This window comes from Colobus angolensis, unplaced genomic scaffold (genome assembly GCF_000951035.1).
Source record: "Colobus angolensis palliatus isolate OR3802 unplaced genomic scaffold, Cang.pa_1.0 Scaffold603, whole genome shotgun sequence".
Lineage (NCBI taxonomy): Eukaryota > Metazoa > Chordata > Mammalia > Primates > Cercopithecidae > Colobus > Colobus angolensis.
Genome location: NW_012119633.1, coordinates 151,916 through 174,976, shown reverse-complemented (window position 1 = coordinate 174,976; position 23,061 = coordinate 151,916). Strand labels below are relative to the sequence as shown.

The following is a 23,061-nucleotide window of genomic DNA, read 5'->3' as shown; positions in this document are numbered from 1 at the left end:
GTTTAGGAAACACGCGGACCCCAACACTCGCTCTGTCGCCCAGGCTGGAGTGCAGTGGTGCAATCTCGGCTCACTGCAACCTCCCCCTCCCAGGTTCAAGTGTTCTCCTGCCTCAGCCCCCCTAGTAGCTGGGATTATAGGCACATGACCAAGCTTGGCTAATTTTTGTATTTTTAGTAGAGACAGGGTTTCGCCATGTTTCCAGGCTGGTGTCAGACTCCTGACCTCAGGTGATCCACTGGCCTCGGCCTCCCAAAGTGCTGGAATTACAGGCATGAACCACCATGTCCAGCTGTCTATGCCTTTTCTAGATACTTGGAAGTTAGTAGTGAATAGAATGTTAGACCAAATTTGAGGTGACTGACTCTTAACACCATTTGTCATTGCTGAAGCACTGATTTTAGCATGGCCTGCTTGCAAAATGGTAGTGGTCATATTCTAGATACTTAACATCAGCCAACCCCCATGCTAGTTGTTATGGGGATAAAGAAGTGAATAAAACATGGAACCTACCCTTGTATACAAGGAGACTTCAGTAAAGAGTACAGCTCTAAAGTTAGATAGATTGGATTTGGATCCTGACTTTGTCACTAGCTGTGTGTACTTGAGCAATTGTTTAACTCTCTGTGACCCAGTTTCTGTATCTAGAAACTTGGACAATTGACTACACCTACCTTGTAGGGTTATTGTAAGTATTAACTAAATAGATAAAGGTTGTAGAACCATTTGTTACACATTTTAAGTGCTAGCTATGTTAGCTAACAGTAACTGTTAATACAGTTGGAGACCTTGGAATCCAGTGGTGGGGGATACCTATTGTGAAGATTCTTCTGTGCTATGCTAGTAAGGAATTTGAACTATAATCAGAGATAGTTTTAAACAAGATTAGATTTGCTACTTTTAAGTTGGTAATTCTGGCAATGATTTGGAAGAATCACTGTGATGGAAAGTGATTCTTCACCTCCTAAATCAGAGATTCTGTATCATTTTTTTCCTGTCTCTACACTATTCACAAGTACAGAATACTTCATTAACCATCCATCCATTCACCCATCCATGCAACAAGTATTATTTGTTTTCTTTGTGCCAGGCACTGGGGATACAGCAGAGAATAAGACAATCAGGGTCTTTGTTCTCATGGAACTTAGAGTCTACTGGGGGACATTACAGAACAACTAAATTTATAAGATAATTTTAGCACATTGAGATCTGTTCAGTATGCACATCTCTCCCCCTCCTTATTTAAAAAGCTTCAGTTCCTTTATATAGTCTCAGAATAAAGTGTAAGACCTTTTTATATGACACATGATGGGTGAGACTCTGTAATCTGGCGTCTGTCTCCTTGTCTAGGCTCATCTCTCTTCCCTACTTGCCTTTCATTTTATTGTCACATAATACTGAACTGTTCGTGGGTCTCTGTACCTGCTCTTCTCTTACTTGCCTTTGTAACCCTGCAAATGCTGCCTTTCTACCTGAGATATCTGTATCTTTATTTGCTTGCTTAACTGTATGTTATCCTTTAAAAGCAACAAATGTGTCACTTCCTCCAAAGAGCATTCCCTGATACTCCACCCCTCCACCATAAGATGAGTTAGGTATCTCTTCTAGTACTGTGCAATTCCCTATCCTTATCTTTTATCACCGGACTTTGCTGTTGTCTTAAAATTGTCTCTGCCTGAATCTTCAAAAATTTTCTCTGTGTGAATCTTGTCCTTTAGGGCAAAACATTTTTATTCTTACCTCTTAGAACAGCACACATGGTTGTTATGCTATACATTTATGTTAAACAAATGAACTACCAATTTGCTAGCAGGTCATCTTATTAGATATTATAAGAGTCTAAGGCAGTTATCAGTGGAGATGGAGAGAAGAGGCTAGTTTCAGGAAGTATTTATAAGGTGGAATCAAAATGTTATAGCAGACTAGATATAAGAAGAGATTTGAGGTAGGAGAACTGCTGGTTATGCCTTTAGCTGACATAGGGATTCCATGGGAGTGGGAGCAGGTGAGGAGCCATGATAAACTCAGTTTGCAACATGCTAGTTTTAAAAAAAAAAACGCTTGGCTAATAATACTGTATTTTTCCTTGAGATTTGGTAAGCGCAGGTTTTAAGTTCCTCATGACACCCACAGATGCTAATGATGGGTGACGATAGATGTGTTAATTTGCGGTAATCACTACACAGTGAATATCAAGTCATTACATTATGCACCTTGAATATATACAATTTTTGTTTTTCAATTATTTATTAAAAGGGAGCTTGAAGTCTATCCAGAAAGTAATAGATAATAGACAGTTACAAATATGGTTACAGAGCTTAGCAGAGGTCAGAGCCATAAACTATAGATTTGAAGTTATTTGCCTGTTAATGGTGTTTAGAACTATTAGAGTGTTTTTCACCCAAAAAAAATGAGTGGGAAGCATTTGAAATGGTTTTATGAATGAAGTGGCATTTGAACTAGTGTGTTTGAGAAAGCTCAGAAGGGCATAGTGACTAGGGAAAATTATTTTGTTTTCTTTAGTGATTGAGAATCTTCTAATTTCCATAGTACATTTTCCTTTAAATTATTCCATATGCGATTTCTGCTTTCTTTATCATAAAATTATTTGGTATATTCATTCTGAAGATCCCAGAGATTGAATACTCATTTTAGTGTTATTTTTCTCTTCTGGGCCAAATTCCAGATGTTGAGTTTTCATCTTACTGAGTATTTTCTTCCTCATCATCATTTTGCTATTTACACACTTATATCATTGAACCAAGAACTGAATAACTTGTGATTTGTTGATTTAGAAAGCTTAGCTCTAGAAATGTTCTCTCTGGCTTCAGTGTTTTGTATGATCAGCTTGGTCATTGTGTCCCTGTAACTGGGGACACCTGTTATGTTCCTCCTCAAATTACTATTTATGAGGTTCAGCAAGGCCCTCAACTAAATCTTACATGATTTAATCTTTCCTGGCTTCCTCAGGTTTATGTGGGAGGGGTATTTTCATGACTCTGGCAGCACTGTTTAATTTTGCTGCTTTCTGTTAATTAAATGTCATCTGATTTTTTATATGAATCTTTATAATACAAAGACTAAATTTAGATCAAAATCAATGTTTTTTTATTCATTGTTTTCCCAATTAGGCCGAGTATATGACAGTAAGTTAAATGTCTGAGAGGAAAACAAATCTTATTACTTGCTTAAACATGTCTTGATTTGAGCAGCTTTGCTTAAGCCTAGAGCCTTAGTACTTCAGCGTGATATTATCAGGTGAGTCATGTGATTATCATCTACCAGACTGTGACTTGGTCATATATGACCATCACCTCAATTTTTGCAGAAACAAGTATTTTATCTGTACCAATAGCCCTTGACTTTTCTCCACCTAGCACAACATAAAAAATACAACACTGGCTGGGCGCGGTGGCTCAAGCCTGTAATCCCAGCACTGTGGGAGGCCGAGACGGGCGGATCACGAGGTCAGGAGATGGAGACCATCCTGGCTAACACGGTGAAACCCCGTCTCTACTAAAAAATACAAAAAACTAGCCGGGCGATGTGGCGGATGCCTGTAGTCCCAGCTACTTGGGAGGCTGAGGCAGGAGAATGGCGTAAACCCGGGAGGCGGAGCTTGCAGTGAGCTGAGATCCTACCACTGCACTCCAGCCCGGGCGGCAGAGCGAGACTGCGTCTCAAAAAAAAAAAAAAAAAAAAAGATACAGCAGTAACAGTGGCATGCTTGACAGTGATTCTTTCCTGGGATTTGGGAGCTTATCAGAATCTCCAGGGGTACTTTATAATTTCAAAAAGTCCCCCAGGTGTGATTCTGATTTGCTTCCTTCTCCTCCTTCTCCTCTGAGAATCACCGTTTCATTAGAAGCCTCAGCATAAATAAGCACATGTGTTAGTATCTTCTCCTGGTATGGTTGAGCTCCCTAACTCCCACACCCCCATACTTGCCTTTTAAGTGATCTCCATTAGTTCTCTCTAATACAACTTTTGAAACAAATGTCTGTCAACAAAGGTATGGCTACCACCAAAACAACCTTGTTCATGTTTAGAAGCCTACAAAGCTTGAGGGCCAGGTTTAATAATGCAGTTTAAAAGGGAACCCTTTGTAAAGACTTACACTCAGGTCTGAGATTTATATTAACACTGATCCCCTCCCCCAGTTTTATTTTAACATTTTATGATGAGCATTTTCAAACTTATACTGACATGGAAGGAATTTCGACAGAACACCTCTATATCCACCTCCTGGATTCTATAATTAACGTTTTAATAAACTTGTTTAGTCACATGTCTACCCAAATATTAACCCCTCTATCCTTGTATCGATTTTATCTTTTTAATGCATTTTACTGTAAATTGCAGATGTCAGTTAAATTTCCCCTAAATACTTCAGCTTACATTTTATTAACTGGAGCTCAATATTTGTTTAGTGTTTTTCTTTTGATGTAAGTTTACATACAGTGAAGTGTCCAAATCTTCAGTGCTCTTAACTGAGTTTTAACAAATGATAAATCTGTATAATGTAAGCCCCTATCAAGATACAGAAATTTAACACCCCCTTTTTTCTGCCCAGTTATTTCCTCTTGACTTTATATAGTCTCTGAATTAAAGGTAAGAAAAAGGCTTGTCAGTGCTTACAGGACAAATAGAGATTGATGTTTAATGACAGCAGATTTCTCTTCTCAATTGCCTGAAGTACTTTGTGTTTCAAATGGTATGTGAATAGAAGACTGAGTGAATTACTTATATTTTCAGTTTTTAAAACATTATTTTGGAGAATATCAGATGTAAATACTTCAGATGTATTTTGTTAAGTATTTTATAAGGCAAGAGTTCAATGAAATATGAGGAGATATGTATAGAAACAGAAGTGTAGAAGAGAAGAAGGTGGAGATGAGATGGAAAAAATCATGTAAATATTAATGTAATATAACAAACATTATATTTAAAGGTGGTTAATTGGTTAAAATATCTATTATGTACATGTGACATCACTAGACATCATAGTCTATCCTTGCAGCAGTGGGATGCCATTTATTCAAAAATACCAGCATATCATAATCTGCCTTTAGGAAATACAAATTAAATTCCTCTCACTACTCGTCTTGAGTGTTAGTCATTTTATTTTTAATGCCTTTATTCCTGGAAAATATCACTTATATGGCTTATTTTTAGAGTCATTGAACAGATTTTAACTTATACCAGTATATTTCACAGTATGCTTTCGGAATTAATTTGCTTACATTTTATGAGGGGGCAGCACATAAGTTCATTTCTAATAAAATAATTCTGTTCCCCAAAGGGAAGCTGTGACACAAATAAATTGATATTTCCATAATCAAAAGATAGAGCAAACACACAGTCATTTGCATATAGTTCCTGAAATATTGCATGCTGGCTTTGTCAGTGCTGGTAAGTCCATTTCAAGGATGTTGCCCTTAGTCCATTAGTTTGGATAATGAGCCCTATAAAGTACATTTATAACTTGTGGCACTGCAAGGAGATGGATTCTAATTTTCATCCTTTTATCTAGACACATTGAAAGAAGGTCAATGGAGGGTTCTATATGATTCATTGTCCCAACACATATCAGATGACAGAGACCTGATAATGTCCATGCATAAGTGTTTTCCTTATTTGGAAACAGCACTTCAAAGAAATCTTTCTATGATCATCCTTTGAAGTAAAGTGGAAACAGATATTAAAAGAAGCTCTATCACATTTTTCTGTTTCAAACATTATCCAACACGTGATCATATAGCTATTCTTGGACAAAAGAGAAAACAACATTTAACAGAAAAATAAAAACCCTGTAAAAGGCCTTTACAGGCTGTGAATGGTATAACAAGGTATTTAATCAATTTTTCTCTCTTTCTTTTCTTAGAGCTGTGAAGGGGGTCAGGGGGAAAGCCTGTTTTCTAAACAAAGGAAATGCTTCTATGTTCCTAAATATTAGGAAACTTATGGTTTACTATAATTCTTATCCTGACTGTATTCTTATTAATGGCATTCAAAATATATGTTTAAGTTGTATTCTGTGTTCATGTTGTACTTCAAAAGCCCTCAAAACAGCAACAAGAATATATATTTTGTCATTTAGTGTCAGTTTTGTGTCAGAAAACGTGGAATTGTAGGCAAGTTTTAAATCTTGTCTTCACAAGAAATTCATTTTAGATTCAAAATTGGTAGCTGATTATGTTTTTCTCAATTATTTAATTATTAATATGAACTTTTATGGTATGCTTATCTTCTTTATAGATGTAAAGCAATTATAGATCAGTTTGGTCAGAGAATTATCTCTGAGCATTTCCTCGTGGAGGACAGTTACTTTTCTGAGAACATGTGCTCACGTGTGCAATACAGGTAAGGCCCCCTCCACCCATTAGCAAGTGAAGGTAATTTTACTGACATTTCTGTATAATTCTGTTCTTCAGGTAACATGCAAATAAATACCAAACCAAAGATATATTCAATATCTTACTTGACTTACAGGGTCTGGTATTAGGGGAGCCTAACATAATTTCAACTCCTTTACTTCAGCTGGGGTTTGTCTGTAGGTCAGGCATTCTTCTTTCATGAGCCAAGAAAAGATTAAAGCCGAACTTGACTTGGTTTGGGGAGGTGACACTTTTATCCTGACTTAAATCTTTGAAACGTGCCTTCTGGTGGTTATATAACTATAAACGAAACTTATCCATGGAATCAGAATTACTGCTTCACTGTTTTATGCATTACAGGCAGATCTCCAGGGCAGTGCTGATTACAGATAGATCTGTCCTAAAAACAGATTCAGATCAACAGGTAAATTCAGTCCTATATATTTTTAATAAAAGTTGTATATATGAAGATGTTTCGGTATATATATACATGGTGAACTAATCACTGCAGTCAAGCTAATTAACATATCTCTTTACATAGTTACCTTTTTTGTGGTGAGAACACTTAAGATCTACTTTCAGCAAATTTTAAATATACAATACCATATTATTAACTGTAGTCTTGTACTGTACATTAGATCTCTAAAAGTTATTCTTTTTGTGTAACTGAAAGTTTGTACCCTTTGACCAACGACTCCCCATTTTACCTAACTCCTGGCAAGCACCGTTTTATTCTCTGCTTCTCTGACTTTGAAGTGTTTTGTGTTTCATATATAAATGCAATAATGCAATATTTTCCTTTTTGTGTCTGGCTGATTTCACTTAGCATAATATCCTCCAGGTTCATCTATGTTCTTGCAAATGGTAGGGCTTTCTTCTTTAAAGATTGAATAATATTCCATTGTTTACACATACACACACCCCATTTTTTAAAAACCCATTCTTCCATTGATGGACACTTAGGTTGTTTCCAAATCTTGGCTGCAACGACTACTGCTGCATTGAACATGGGAGTGCAGACATTTCTTTGAGATACTGATGGATGTATACCCAGAAGCTGGATTGGTGGATCATAGGATAATTCTATTTTTAATTTTTTTGTGGAACCTCCATACTGTTTTCCATAATGTTTGTATAGATTTGCATTCCAACCAACAGCATACAAGGGTCTGCTTTTTTCTACATCCTCGTCAACACTTGTTGTCTCTTGTCTTGTTGATAATAGCCATCCTGAAAGGTGTGAGATGATACCTCACTGAGTCCTGTGCTTTCTAATAACATTGTTACTAATTTAATCTACATAGTAATATATATAAATCAATATTGACAAAATACAGCGTATTAAGCTATATGTACTAAAGTTTGAACATCCCTTCTCCGAAATGCTTGGGGTCAGAAGTGCTTGGATTTTAGGGTTTTTTTGGGGGGGTTTAGAACATTTTGGATTTTGGACTTTTGGATTAGGGATACTCAACTTGTAGTATTTTTTAAATGTGTCTTTAAAAAATACATGATGGCAATAATGTAATGGCATTGGTTTCTTAAGGATTTCCATCCAGTGGAACAAATAGTTGCATCTTATATAATAGATTTATTTTAGGAAAATCAGACTAAATACTAGATTTTGACAATTATTTCTGTGAAGTTGAAAATACATTGTTATGGGAAGAAAAAAGAGAATCCCCAGATAATACATTTAAAAATCTGGGAGGAAAAGACAGTAGCCAACCCTATGGCAATGATTGTAAGTCCACTGTTAGGCCTGGTGTGAATGAATTTCCACACATATCCCCAGTTATGGTATTTCCTTACTACCATTGTTCATTTCGGTACTCTCTTCTTTCTCCTTACCCCCAGTTCCACAGAAGAATGGCGTTATGCCTCTGATTTTTCCTGTCAGACCTCTTAAATTCCAGAGTACCCAGTTCTCCTTCTGACCGTATTTTATAGTTACTGATAAAATCACCTTGCTCAGTAGGTGTGATTGTTGGTTCTATATGCCACTGCTAAAAGTAGGCTCCTATAGTTCCTTAAGTTGAAAGCTTCTTCTTATATGAAAGAAGTGTGTGAGTGGATAAAGTCAATTCATTTGTCCCAATTTTTATTGGTAATAAATGAACATTATATACAAAAAAGTCCCCCAAATATACTTGTTATATGTGTAAGTATAAATATTTTCATTAAGCCATTCAGCAAACAATGAGTGCCTTTTACCTTCCAGCCAGTGTTGCTGTGTTCTGAGACAGTGGTCACTATGATAGCATCTCTGCTCTCAAATAGCTTACAGTCTGGAGAATACGGATACTGATAAGTAGCAACTGTAGTTCAGTGTGACAAGTGTGAGCGTGGGCGTGTAGAAGAAATAGTACAGCAGCTATTATATTACTTACTCCACTCTCCTACAATTACTGGTTTATTATCTGTATCTCCCAGTAAGCTTGAGGTTTGTGAGTGGATCAAAGAGTGCCAGGGAGGCAGAAGAGTGAAGAGAGCAAATAGAGATAACTCTTGGAGGAAGCTAAGCTGTGAAGAGAGTAAGAGAGAGGAACTGGTCTTTGAAGAGGGACGTGGAGATGAAGAGGGTGTTTCTTTACATTAAAAGATAAGTGTATATATTTCAGCTGATGGGATGAAGCCAGTAGAGAGGGAGAGGTTGAAGATACCGAAGTAAGAAGGAGGATAATTGATGGATCAAGGTCCAGGCAAAGGCTGGGGAGGCTAAAATTCAGAGAACAGGCAAAAATGTTGCCCTTGGATGGAATGGGAGACAACGTTGAAACCAGAGAGTTAATACATTTGTAGATTTGGGAATTCCCATCTTATGGGTTACATTTATTCTTTAAATTATAAACAAGGTGAGGTCATCTTTTGAGAGTGAGGTGTGCAAATGTGGATAGGTAGAAGCTCAAGGAAAGATGTATCATAATCACCATAAGGAGTCGGAGAGTGTACTGTCTCATGGTCAAATTGCTGAGCAATGTTAATGGCCCAGTTGAGTCTGAAGGTCATGGATCTATAGTGGCATTAATCTGCCCCTATCCTTCCAGCTCTTTCATTCTCTTACCTCCCCCCGCCCCCCAGTCTGTTAAGAGATGTACAATTCCTCATTCCCTCTGTTTCTTTTCAGTTTATCTCCCTTCTGCCCTTTTCCTTTTCCCTATGCTAGACCCCATAGTAAATCTTCTGAATTGCTCCATGTTGTCATGCCGTTCCACTACACCCACAGAGGAAGATCCCATCCCTGAATCAGGCTATAATCTTCGCCTGGATCACTGATGGCTGCTTAAGAAAACCATACAACCAGACAGACTAACCATGCCACAGATACAAGGGTGCCAGCGTTATTCAGCTGGACCTTCAGCACACATCACCAGTCAGTTCTTCCACTGGCCTGACATCTCCCTTTCCCTTTTCCCTCAGTGCCTAATGCAGGTCTTCATGATTTTACCCACCCTGCTTATACCCTGCTCCTCTCACCCCCCTGCCCCTCCCCCAACCTTGCTTCACTGAAAATAATGAGGCTATCCACCACACACAGTAGTCTTTGACTTCCTGTCCCACCACCACGTGTGTACTTAACTCATGAATGAATCAGGAGGCTCCCCTCCTTGTTCAAAGCCAGCCCCTTTGACAAGTGCCCTTGACACACACACACACACCACCCTTTATTGCCTGCTCTCTCTCCTGTATCTTCAGCCTCTCCCCACTGTTGCTGGCACCATTTTGTTTTTAAACAGACATACACACACATACACACACACATACACAAGCAAGCATTTTCTATTTCACATATGCTAATACACACACACACACACACACACACACTAGCATTTTCTGTTCTAAAAATAAAAAAGGAACCACTCCTTTGATTCTGTCCCCATCTCTAGCTATCTTCTTTCTTCTTACCAACATTTTCAAGACAGTGTCTATACTTGCTGCCACCAATTCCTTACCTCCCATTCATTTCTATAACACTGCAACCTGGTTTCTATCCTCATATTTCTGCCACATTTTTTTTTCTTGCGAAATTCATTAATAACTTCACAGAAGTCAGAGCTAGGGAATATTTTTTGGTTCTTGTCTACTGGGACTTTTCTGGTACATTTGACAATGTTACTATTCCATTTCTCTTGAAAGTCTGTACTCTTGGCTTCCATGAAACTCCGCTCTTGTGGTTCCCCTCATGACTCTTTATTTCCTCTCTACTTCGTTAGTGGGCTCTTGTTCCTTTACCCAGTCCTTAAATATCAGGGCTCCTCAGTGTTTTTCTCTCAGCCCACAGTATGTCTTGCTGTGGGCATACTCACTAGATGACTCTATGTAGTCTCATGATATCAATTCTGCATAAATCTTGGTGACAGACACTTCTATATCTCCCAGGAGTGTCTGGCCCACAAGCTTCCTGCTGGACGTCTGTCAAATGGAACACACTCAAAACTTAACTCACCATCTTCCCTCTGCAAATTGCTCCTCATTCAGTGTTCCCTACCTCTGAGAATAGTTCTGACATCCTTTCAATGGCAACTTCTTCCTTCCCTCTCTGACATCTCATCAACTTCACGTCCTTCAGTGTACTTCCTAAAAGTTGCTTTGATCTGCCTTTTTTCACTGTTCAAGTTATGAGACTCATCATCTCTGACTCGTAATTGGTCATCCTGTCTCTCATCTTGTCTACTTCAAATCTGCCTTCTACATATCCTTCAGAGTGATCAGTCTAAAATGTGTGTCCTGCTTGTCTGTCTTTGTTTCCTGTAGAGAGTTTTCTTCCTTCTTCCTTCATCTTCTCTCCCCCCCTTTTCTTCTTTTTTTTTTTTTTTTTTTGAGTTGTACAGTATAGATAGAATGATGAGACTTAGAGGGAAGAATAGGTGTGGGTCCAGGTAAATTTTATGGAAGTGGTATTAGAGGGTTGAGGGAGTTCTTTTTTGATGGTTTTTATCATCTCTATGAGGTTTAAGACAGTTAACTTCTCAGAGTTCAGGTGACGGAGGTACTGTAGTAGGAGGTTACTAATTGCATCTCAGTTAAAAAAAAAAAGTGATAGTTGTAGAAATCAAAAGAAGTCCTTACATGTTATTGCACTCATTGAGATACTTTTCCAATTATGGTCATGTTTTTAGTTATACTCATTTAACTGTTGTTCAACATTCAATGTCTTAGTGGCTTCTATCTCTTTAATGCCAAAGTGCATTTCCTATCATGAACAAAAGGAGTTGAGAGGAACATGGAGAAATAAGTTTTTGAGACATTTTGAGGCCAGAAATGTACGTAAAAGTAGGATAGTCATGGTTATCAAAATAATTTCTATTGTAAAATTTGTTTTAGATGTTTCCTCTTTGGGCCATCACTGTGACATTCTCAGTCACAATGTAGCATAGCACTTATAGGGCAAAGTGCAAATGGACTTTTCCCTTTGACAAGTATTTTCTATGTGAGAGGATAAAATTTCCTGAGATTGAAGATTAGATTGAGGATTAGTATTGAAACTTTAGCATCTACAAAGAAACATTGACCTGGGCCGGGCGCAGTGGCTCATGTCTATAATCCCAGTACTTTGGGAAGCCAAGGTAGCTGGATTGCTTGAGGTCATGAGTTCGAGATCAGCCTGGCCAACATGGTGAAACCCCATCTCTACAAAAAATACAAAAAAATATATATATATAGCCAGGTGTGGTAATGCAAGCCTGTAATCCTAGCTAGCTACTTGGGAGGCTGAGGCACGAGAATCATTTGAACTCAGGAGGTGGGGGTTGCAGTGAGCCAAGATTGCACCACTGTACACCAGCCTGGGCAACAGAGTTGAGACTCCGTCTCAAAAAAAAAAAAAAAAAGAAACATTGACCTGAAGGTCATTTAAAGTTTTTAAATATAAAACCATCTAGCATATCATGAATGCCTAGGATAGCATGCTACATATCAATAAATAGTACTTAAGAATAATTTTACATTTTACTTTTGATTCTGAATTTCTAGTTTTATTAATGGAGTCTTTAAAAATTATTTGTTTTCAAATGTTTTGATACATATTTAGTTTGCTTGCTTCAATATGATTGTAATGGGTAACATCTTTAATTATTAGTGCTAGCTGCTGTTTTTAGCCATTATGACTAATCAAGATTGATTTAATATGGTCTGATTTCAAACAGCAAAATACACATATTTCAGAACTAAGATGTCATAATTGTATCCTTTGAAAATACAAATTGAATATCCCTTATCTGAAATGCATGAAACCAGAAGTGTTTGGGATTTCAGATTTTTTCAGATTTTGGAGTATTCCAGTTGAATGTCCCTAATTTGAAAATCTGAAATCCAGCATGCTCCAATGAGCAACATGCTCCAATGAACATTTCCTTAGAGCATCATGTCGGCAGTAAATTTTGGTTTTTGGAGTATTTTGGAATTTAGATAATGGTTACTCAACCTATAGTAAGTTTATAGTAAGAAACCTATAGTAAGTAGGTTTAAATAAATATTAAAGGTATTTAAAATAGTTGTTATCTATGAGAATTATGAAAAGATACATAAATATGTTTCAAATTCTGTTCCAAAATTAAATCCTTACAAGCCATATTTTTTTTAGACATCAAGAGATGTTTGAAAAAGATACTCAGTTTAGAAGTTAATAGCATTTTAATGTTAGAAGAATGAAAATGAGATCTAACAGCTGTGTCTGATACTTTATTTTTGCTTTTTAGATTTCCATTTTGACAGTGCCAGCAGAGGAACCAGGAACTTTTGCTGTTCGGGTCATTGAGTTATGTTCTTCAACGATGACATGCATGAAGGGCACCTGTAAGCATAGTGGAGTGGTTATTTGTATTTTGTGTTTGTTTAGGGGGTAAAGGGAGCAGCTATTACAGTTGTGAAGGTGCTATTTATAGAGATTTTCTCACTTTTTTATTATTCACAGTTTTTGTTTATACAAAATATGGTTATAGAGTAAGTCATTTCATACCATCCCCTTACCTATAAACATTTCAGTGGCTAAATCTTCACAGGCTTAATGTTTTAGTTCTCCAGTGAAGGAATTTTATGACTTTCAATTCTAACTTTTATTTAGCTTATTGGAAACCTGGTTGCATAACATTTTTTTTTTTTTTACTGCTAATTTTTTTTCTTTCTGTCTTAGTCCATGTGAGCTGCTATGAAAAAATACCTCAGACTGGGTAACTTAAAAACAACAGAAATTTATTGCTCACAATTGTAGAGGCTGGAAAGTCCAAAATCAAGGTGCCAGCCGATTCAGTGTCTGATGACGACCTGTTCCTCATAAGTGGCACCTTCTTCTGTGTGTCCTCATATGGGCAAGGGAGTAAAAAAGCTTCCTTGAAGCCTTTTGTAAGAACACTAATCTCATTTATGAGGGCAGAGCTCTCGTGACCTAACCATCTTCCAAAGGCCTTATCTTTTAATACTTTTGCATTGTGGGCCTACTTGAGGTATTAAGAGGTAATACTTTTGCATTGCATATGTCAACATATGAATTGTGGGGAGACACAAATATTCAAACCATAGCACCTTGAATTCTAAATTCTAAATCCAATTACTGAACTTTTTTCATGTATAAATTTTCCATTTAGTTTGTTTTTTTATGAGACTAAAGTTAAGGACTACTTTACCTGCTCTTTCACTTATATGTTTCAAAATTTTTGTTTCCAGCAGCATTAGATATCATGCATTCTACAACATATTTCTTGATATTTCAGTAAATAGGAGTCGATAAGTATACATTATACATCACTGTGCCTAGACCTAAGCTATGTACTAGAAGTATTAGAAGCAGAAGGTGAGATGCCTGATTTGAAATGTTCGTAATTGTTCTTACTGCTCACCTAATGGAACAAGACAATTTATTTATTAACTGAGTACGACATATTGTGCTAGGCGTTTCATGGTACGTAAAGATGAGTAAGATATCCCCTGACCATAGGGGATTCACAGTCTAGTTGAACAGATAAAACAAGCACAAAAGTAGCTGGAAGACACAAAATATGAGAGGTGCCAACAAACAGTGTACTCTAGGGATTCATAGGAGGGAGACGTAATATCATTAACTAGAAAAATAGTTTTTGATCCTGTAAACGTGTTGCTCAGATTGTTATGTGAATTCTGAGAAGCAAAAAAAACTAATACGGTTTTGCGTAGTCACAAGGAAAACTTCAGTGGGGAAATGTAGAGCTGCTACTTAAAAATAGGAAGTCTGATGCCAGCAGAGAGGGTTAAGAAAACTTTTCAACATTGGTATAATCCTAAACTTCCTTTGGAAAAGTAGCTCAGAGGACCATTTCTCCTTTTATAGTGTATTAGTCGGTTTTCATGCTGTTAATAAAGACATACCCGAAATTCGGAAGGAAAAGAGGTTTAATTGGAATCACAGTTCCACATGGCTGAGGAGGTCTCAGAATCATGGCAGGAGGTGAAAGGCACTTCTTAACATGGTGGTGGCCAGAAAAAAATGAGGAAAAAACAAAAGTGGAAACCCCTGATAAACCCATCAGATCTCATAAGACTCACTCTCTTGAGAAGAACACGAGAAAGACCAGCCCCCATGATTCAGTTACCTCCTCTTGGGTCCCTCCCACAAGACGTGGGAATTCTGGGAGATACAATTCAAGTTGAGGTTTCAGTGGGGACACAGCCATCCCATATCATTCCACCTCCGGCCCCTCCAAATCTCATGTCCTCACATTTCAAAAGCAATCATACCTTCCCAACAGTCCCCCAAAGTCTTATTTCAGCATTAACCCAAAAGTCCACAGTCCAAAGTCTCATCTGAAACAAGGCAAGTCCTATCTGCCAATGAGCCTGTAAAATCAAAAGCAAGTTAGTTAACTTCCTAGATACAGTGGAGGTCTAGACAGCCATTCCAAATGGGAGAAATTGGCCAAAACAAAGGGTTTACAGTCCCCATGCAAGTCTAAAATCCAGCGGGGCAGTCACATTTTAAAGCTCCAAAATGATCTCCTTTGACTCCAGGTCTGTCACATCCAGGTCACACTGATGCAAGAGGTAGATTCCCTGGTCTTAGGCAGCTCTGCCCTTGTGGCTTTGCAGGGTATAACCTGCCTCCTGGCTGCTTTCACAGGCTGGCGTTGAGTGTCTGCAACTTTTCCTGGTGCAACCAGTTGGTGGATCTGTCATCATTCTGGAATCTGGAGGACAGTGGCCCTCTTCTCACAGTTCCACTAGGCAGTGCCAGAATGGAGACTCTCTATGGGGGCTCCAACCCTACATTTCCCTTCCACAGTGCCTTAGCAGAGGTTCTCCATGGGGGCCCCACCCCTGCAGCAGTCTTTTGCCTGGGCATCCAGGTATTTCCATACATCTTCTGACATCTAGGTAGAGGTTCCCAAACCCTAGTTCTTGACTTCTATGCACCCACGGGGTCAACACCGTGTGGAAGCTGCCAAGGCTTGGGGCTTGCACCCTCTGAAGCCACAGCCTGAGCTCTATGTTGGGCCCTTTCAGCCACTGCTGGAGTGACTGGGACACAGGACACCAAGTTCCTAGGCTGCCCACAATATGGGGGTGGGGGGTGGCCCATGAAACCACTTTTTCCTCCTGGGCCTCTAGGCCTATGATGAGAGAGACTACAGTGAAGGTCTCTGACGTGGTCTGGAGACATTTTCCTCATAGTCTTGAGGATTAACATTAGGTTCCTTGCTACTTATGCAAATTTCTGCAACAGGCTTGAATTTCTCTTCGAAAAATGTGTTTTTCTTTTCTACTGCATCGTCAAGCTGCAAATTTTGTGAACTTTTATGCTCTGTTTCCCTTTTAAAATGGAATGCTTTTAACAGCACCCAAGTCACCTTTTGAATGCTTTGCTGCTTAGAAATTTCTTCCGCCAGATACCTTAAATAATCTCTCTCAAGTTCAAAGTTCCACAAATCTCTAGGGTAGGGCCAAAGTGCCGCCAGTCTCTTTGCTAAAACGTAGCAAGAGTCACCTTTACTCCAGTTCCCAACAAGTTCCTCAGCTCCATCTGAGACCACCTCAACCTGGACCTTATTGTTCATATCACTATCAGCATTTTTATCAGTGCCATTCAACAGGTCTCTAGGAGGTTCCAAACTTTCCCACATTTTCCTGTCTTCTTCTGAGCCCTACAAATCATTCCATCCTCTGCCTGTTAACCAGTTCCAAAGTCGCTTTTACATTTTCGGGTATCTTTTCAACAATGCCCCACTCTACTGGGACCAATTTACTGTGTTGGTCTGTTTTCATGCTGCTGATAAAGACATACCTGAAACTGGGAAGAAAGAGGTTTAATTGGACTTACAGTTCCATAGGCTGAGGATGCTTCCAAATCATGGCAGGAGGCAAAAGGCACTTCTTACGTGGCAGCAGCAAGAGAAAAATGAGGAAGAAGCAAAAGCAGAAACCCCTAATAAACCCATCAGATCTCATGAGACTTACTCACTATCATGAGAATAGCATGGGAAAGACCAGCCCCCGTGATTCAGTTACCTCCCACTGGGTCCTTCCCACAACACGTGGGAATTCTGGGAGATACAATTCAAGTTGAGATTTGGCTGTGGACACAGCCAAACCATATCATATAGTGATTTGTGCTACAGGAAAAATCTTAACCATGACAGTTGTTGTTATTTTCTATTATTACTTTAACTATTTTTCATGTCTTTTTATCTGTGTTAGCTTCTTAGGTACAAAATAAAACTGCACTTGTTATGATTTTTGTAATTTGTATTTATGTTTGTGAATATACTTTTTCAAATTTCCATTTTTAGTTTAGATTCACGGAGTATATGCACAGATTTATTACAAGGGTATATCGCATGATGCTGAGGTTTGGTCTTCTGTTTATCCTGTCACTCAGATAGTGAACATAGTACCCAATAGGAAGTTTTTCAGCCATTTCTTCCCTCCCTTCCTCCTTTTGGAGTCTTCGGTGTCTGTTGTTCCCATCTTTATGTCCATGTGTACCCCAGATTTAGCTCCCACTTATAAGTGAGTTCATGTAATATTTGGATTTCTATTTCTGTGTTAATTCACTTAGGATAATGGCCTCCAGCTGCAGCTGCATCCATGTTGCTGCAAATGACATGATTTTCTTTGTTTTTTAAATGACTGCATAGTATCCCATGCTGTATATGTACCGCGTGTTTTTAATCCAGTCCACTGTTGATTGGCAGCTAGGTTCCATGTCTTTGCTATCATGAATAGTGCTGTGATGAACATGGGAGTGCATTTTTTTTCTTTGTGCAATGATTTATTTTCTTTTGGTTATATACCCAGTAATGGGATTGCTTGGTTGAATGGCAGCTCTGTTCTAAGTTTTTAGAGAAATCTCCAAACTGCTTTCCACAGTGGCTGAACTAATTCACATTGCTGCCAACAGTGTATAAGCATTCCCTTTTCTCTGCAGCCTGGACAGCATCTGATATTTTTTGAATTATTAATAATAGCCATTCTGACTGGGGTGAGATGGTGTCTCTTTGTGGTTTGATTTGCATTTCTCTGATTAGTGATGTTGAGCATTTTTTCATGTTTGTTGGCCACTTATATATCTTCTTTTGAGAAGCGTCTGTTCAAATCTGTTACGTACTTTTTAATGGGATGGTTTTATTCTTGTTGATTTAAGTTTTTTATAGATTTTGGATATTAGTTGTTTGTTGGATGCATAGTTTTTTAATATTCTCTCCCATTCTATAGTTTGTTTGTTCACTCTTTTGATAGTTTCTTTTGTTGTGTACACGCTTTTTAGTTTAATTAGGTCCCATTTGTCAATTTTTGTTTTTGTTGCAATTGCTTTTGAGGGCTTGGTCATAAATTGTAAATAGCCTTCATAAATTGTTTTGTAAATTATTTTTCCGTTTGTCATATTTTAATATCCCCAGTCTAATAATTCATGTTCACTGTTGATAATTTGGAAGATACAAAAAGGGTTACTATAATCCCTCTACCAAGTAATGATAAATACCCTCGGTGTATGATTCTTTGTCCTTTTTTCTTTGTATGAGCATGCACATACATTTTCATAAAATGCAGTATTGTTTTATATACTGTTTTATAATATGTCTTTTAATAAATGTAGTACGAAAATGTTTTTGCATGTCTGTGATAGCATTTTCAGTTATTTTGGTTATGCCATTTAAACTGAAGTGAGACCTCAGTTTTTTCAGTGGTGCTTGGCAGCAGTAGAGCAATTATTGTCCCAAAGTTTTCTATCTTGCTAAGATACTCTTTCCTGGTCTTTTGCTAGAGAGTGTAGGTTTTTGTTGGGGCTTTTAAAATCTGAGTCCATTGGTGTTTCCAATTGTCAGTTTCTATGGCTCTCACTTGGAGATATATGATACAAAAGAAAACCAGGGGACTCTGCCATTTTGCTCTTTTGGTCCCAAGTTCTCTAACCGGTCTGCTTTCTTCGTTCCAGTTTTCAGAGTCTTGCTATGTTGGTTTTATATATTATGTCCAAGATTTTTAGCTGTACTCAGGAAAAACCAGGATAATCTCCTTTATTCTTTCTGGATGTGGAAGTCTCAAAGTGCCCCCAAAGTTATACCGACTTACACGTCCAATGGCAGTTTATAAACAAACATGTCTGTTTTCTTCAAAGCTTCAAGAGCACTGAGTGTTATCTTATCAAAACTCCTTTGCCAATTTGAAAATTGAAATACTGTGTTTAAACTTGTGCTTAATAACTCATAAAGTTATGAGTTATGAGCTGTACCTTGGCCCCTTTTAGCCATGACTAGAGCAGCTGGGATGCAGGGCACCACATCCTTAGGCTTCACACAGCACGGGGGGCCCTGGACCTGGCCCATGAAGCCATTTTTTTCCTCTTAGGCCTCCAGGCATGTGATGGGAGGGGCTGCTGCCAAGGTCTCTGACATGGCCTAGAGACATTTTCACCAGTGTCTTGGTGATTAACATTTGATTCCTCATTACATATACCATTTTCTACAACCAGCTTGAATTTCTCCTCAGGAAATAGGTTTTTCTTTTCAATCTCATTGTCAGGCTGCAAATTTTCCAAACTTTTATGCACTGTTTCCCTTTCAAAACTGGATGCCTTTAACAGCACCCAAGTCACCTCTTGAATGCTTCGCTGCTTAGAAATTTCTTCCACCAGACACCCTAAATCATCTCCCTTAAGTTCAGAGTTCCACAGATCTGTAGGGCAGGAGCAAAATGCTGCCAGTCTCTGCTAAAACATAACAAGAGTCACCTTTACTCCAGTTCCCAACAAGTTCCTCAGCTCCATCTGAGACCACCTCAGCCTGGATTTCATTGTCCACATAATTATCAGTGTTTTGGTCAAAGCCATTAAACAACTATCTATGGAGTTCCAAACTTTCCCACGTTTTCCTGTCTTCTTCTGAACCCACCAAACTGTTCCAACCTCTCCCTGTTACCCAGTTCCAAAGTCGCTTCCACATTTTCAGGTATATTCTCAGTAGCGCCTCACTCTAATGGTACCAGTTTACTGTATGAGTTCATTTTTGTGCTGCTGATAAAGACATACCGGAAACCGGGCAGTTTACCAAAGAAAGGGGTTTATAATGGACTTACAGTTCCACGTGGCTGGGGAAACCTCACAGTCATAGCGGGAGTCAAGGAGGGGCAAGTCATGTGTTACATGGATGGCAGCAGGCAAAGAGAGAGAGCTTGTGCAGGAAAACTCCCCCTTATAAAACCATCAGATCTCATGAGACTTATTCACTATCACGAGAACAGCATAGGAAAGACCTGTCCCCATGATTCAGTTACCTCCCACTGGTCCCTCCCACAACATGTGGGAATTCAAGATGAGATTTAGGTGGGGACGCAGCTGAACCATATCACGTTAGCTTAATCAGTTTATCAGTACAAAACTAGACAAAGGGACTGGGTTTGGTTTTTTACTCTTAATAGTAAGGCTTACACCAGGAAGGTTGGCTGAGAGAGTTAAGTTTCAATTTATTATTTATACTGTGCCTTGTTCCCAGTAAAAAGAGAAGTTAATGTTCCTTTAAAAATCTTGTATGCATTCTTTTTACAATAACATTCATTACTGGAGTAGTGCTATAATAGAGTTAATGTTTAATGTGTAATATATAACAAGACTTAAGAAATACACTGAGATAGAAACTGATATTTTTATCATTCACTTGCTCTTATTAAAGCTCAGATTCTTTTTTTTCTCCTTCTTTTTTAATGCTTTTTGCCTGTTCATAGACATTCAGGAGCAATTCGTAACTTGGACATTAAAGGTCTTTAATGGTGTATTTTCCTGCTGCTGCCCTAATTGAGAGTCATTGACGTCACAAATAGTTGCAAGTTGTTCTTTTCTCAGTCTGTCTTCTGAAACAACTAGCCTTATAATCTCATAGAAGGCTTTAAACCACCTTTTTCTTTTCTATTGATTTCTTTCTGTTTCAAGTCAGAAAAAAAGAAAAGAAGCAAATACACCCTGTGTTTATTTTATGTGTCCAAACCTGTTTGTAACTCATTTATTTTTCTCTTTTTAAGCTCCCCAATTATGGGCAAATTATTTAGTTTAGAATGTTACACAGTCGTTTCTCTTTCCTAACTACTTTTACTTCCAAATCTCTTTTAAGGGTTTTGACTTTCCTATACCTTTTGAATAAAGCATTTCCTGAGCACAATGGAACATGTTTTAAAATTCACATAATTGTTTCTTTACAGAATAATTTAGAAACATAATTTCATTATTTTCCAGGTCAAGCAACAAAAACTGAAAGTGCTAAATATACTTATTTGTGCCATAACATCTCACTTTTGGGGGGAAGGATGTGTGGAATTTGACATTACTGATAATTGGAAAGAAATGTATATTCAGAAGAATTTGTTTCAATTAGAATTCTTGGTGGAAGACTTTTTACCATTCTGTCTGAATGGTGTTATTTATATATGTTTACATTAGCTATGTGGTGGAATTCTCATATTTGTAGTAATTATGATGTTGAAATGTTTGCGATCATCCATTTGATCTTGGTTTTGTAGAAATCAAACAATAAAATAGTGTTTAAGAAGAATAAATTTTAAGTGTAAATTTTATATTTAAAAAAAATCACTAACTTTAAATGGATTTTGTTGTGACTTATTTTCTCTTCAAACAGTTACTTAAAATAAGTAGACAAACACATCTATACATTTAAACTTTGGTTCCATTGTATAAAGTGACGGATATGTAATCAGTATTGCTAAATGAGTGGAAGCAAGTGCCTTCCCTTGCCCTAAAATTTGATGCTGTAATAATGAAATCATGAAATAAACTTATTGTTCTTCCTGTTGGAAGAATCATTTGACAAATATTGGCAAGTACTGTAACTGATGTAGTTATACTTGAATAAATCAAATATAATCAAAATATAGACCAATGAGACTTTGTGACTTGTACCCATACCTCAAAGTTTATAAAATGAAATTTATGGAAAGTAAATGATGTAAACTTTGATGATTTAATTAGAGTTCAATTGTTTAACAAAGAATGTATTTTAAAGATACGTTATTCACGAACAAATTAACTTGGACATACTTATTACAAAATTATGGCTTTTAGAGAAATTATGGGAATTCTTCAGTAAAAATTTAAGCCTTTTTGTAGTTTTAAACACTGGATTTCATTTATGTCTAATCTAGTATGTCCATTATTCATTAGCCATAACAATATATATATGAAGATGTATTTTTCTTTGAAAAGTATTACTGATTTTAAAGGTATTTCCCCCACATAAATCCAAGTAGATGAGGAAGTTTAAATTTGTCACAGGTACTCTACTCTTAACTAGTGAAGGTTTTATGTTGTCTTTAAGTACATATTAAGTGTTCACTTGTTAACTAATTCTGATACTCATTTTATCTTTACTTCTCTTCAGTATCTGCTACCCAAATTTATCCATCCTTAAATCAGCACAAGCTTTTACTTTCTTCCCATTGAGCACGGGGTAGAAATTTGCAAATTTTTAGTGTCGACTAATCAGGTTTGACTAATACTGTGGCACTTTATATTAAATTTTATTTAATTATTGTCACTTTCCATGGTGTATAATATATAAAACATTAAATCTTAACGTTTTAGATATCATGTAATAAGGTAGAATGTATAATTCTCAGTGTTTTCAACTTCTCAGCCACTTTTTTCTTTATACAAATCACACTTTTTACGCTTTTTATTTTTAATCCTGTGCTATGCAAATGCTATATTGTATGTAGTCTTAAGTGTGTACTCAAGAATGTGCTTAAGACATAAAACTACCTCAGAGTTCACTTATACTTTTTATTCTCTTTAATGACTTTTCATAGATGTCACATTGCCTTAAATTTGGTTTGATTTAGAATTTGTAAAACCATAAGTATACCACTGAAGTTTACCTTCACATCATATGGGAATAGTATATATGAAAGGCTCTTGAAAGGCAAATAAATAGTTCACTAAATAAGGGAGATACATTTCATTAACACAATCCGTATAGTGATGGAGAACATAGGCTAGGTTCAAATCCCAGTTTTTACTAACTACTTGACTAACCTTAGGCAAATTACTTAATTTCTCTGTGCCTCAGCTTTCCTATCTGTGATATAGGAATAATGATAGTATCTACCTCAGGACTGTTATTAATATCAATGTTACTTAAGCTGACATATTGATAGACTGATAGGAAATCCTGGTTACCCAGTAATGTAGGCGTTTTTCTTTTTTTTGTTTTTTTTT

At 37.3% G+C, this 23,061-nt stretch overlaps 1 protein-coding gene across 1 annotated transcript in view; it reads left to right on the top strand.

Moving 5' to 3' along the window:
- Nucleotides 1-23,061, top strand: part of CHM (choroideremia (Rab escort protein 1)) — a 191,584-nt gene that overhangs the window by 142,108 nt on the left and 26,415 nt on the right. Inside the window, exons 10-12 of the mRNA XM_011963223.1 lie at nucleotides 6,259-6,363; nucleotides 6,738-6,801; nucleotides 13,076-13,172. Coding sequence (XP_011818613.1) covers nucleotides 6,259-6,363; nucleotides 6,738-6,801; nucleotides 13,076-13,172 — 266 coding nt within the window. The remainder of the gene's footprint in view (nucleotides 1-6,258; nucleotides 6,364-6,737; nucleotides 6,802-13,075; nucleotides 13,173-23,061) is intronic.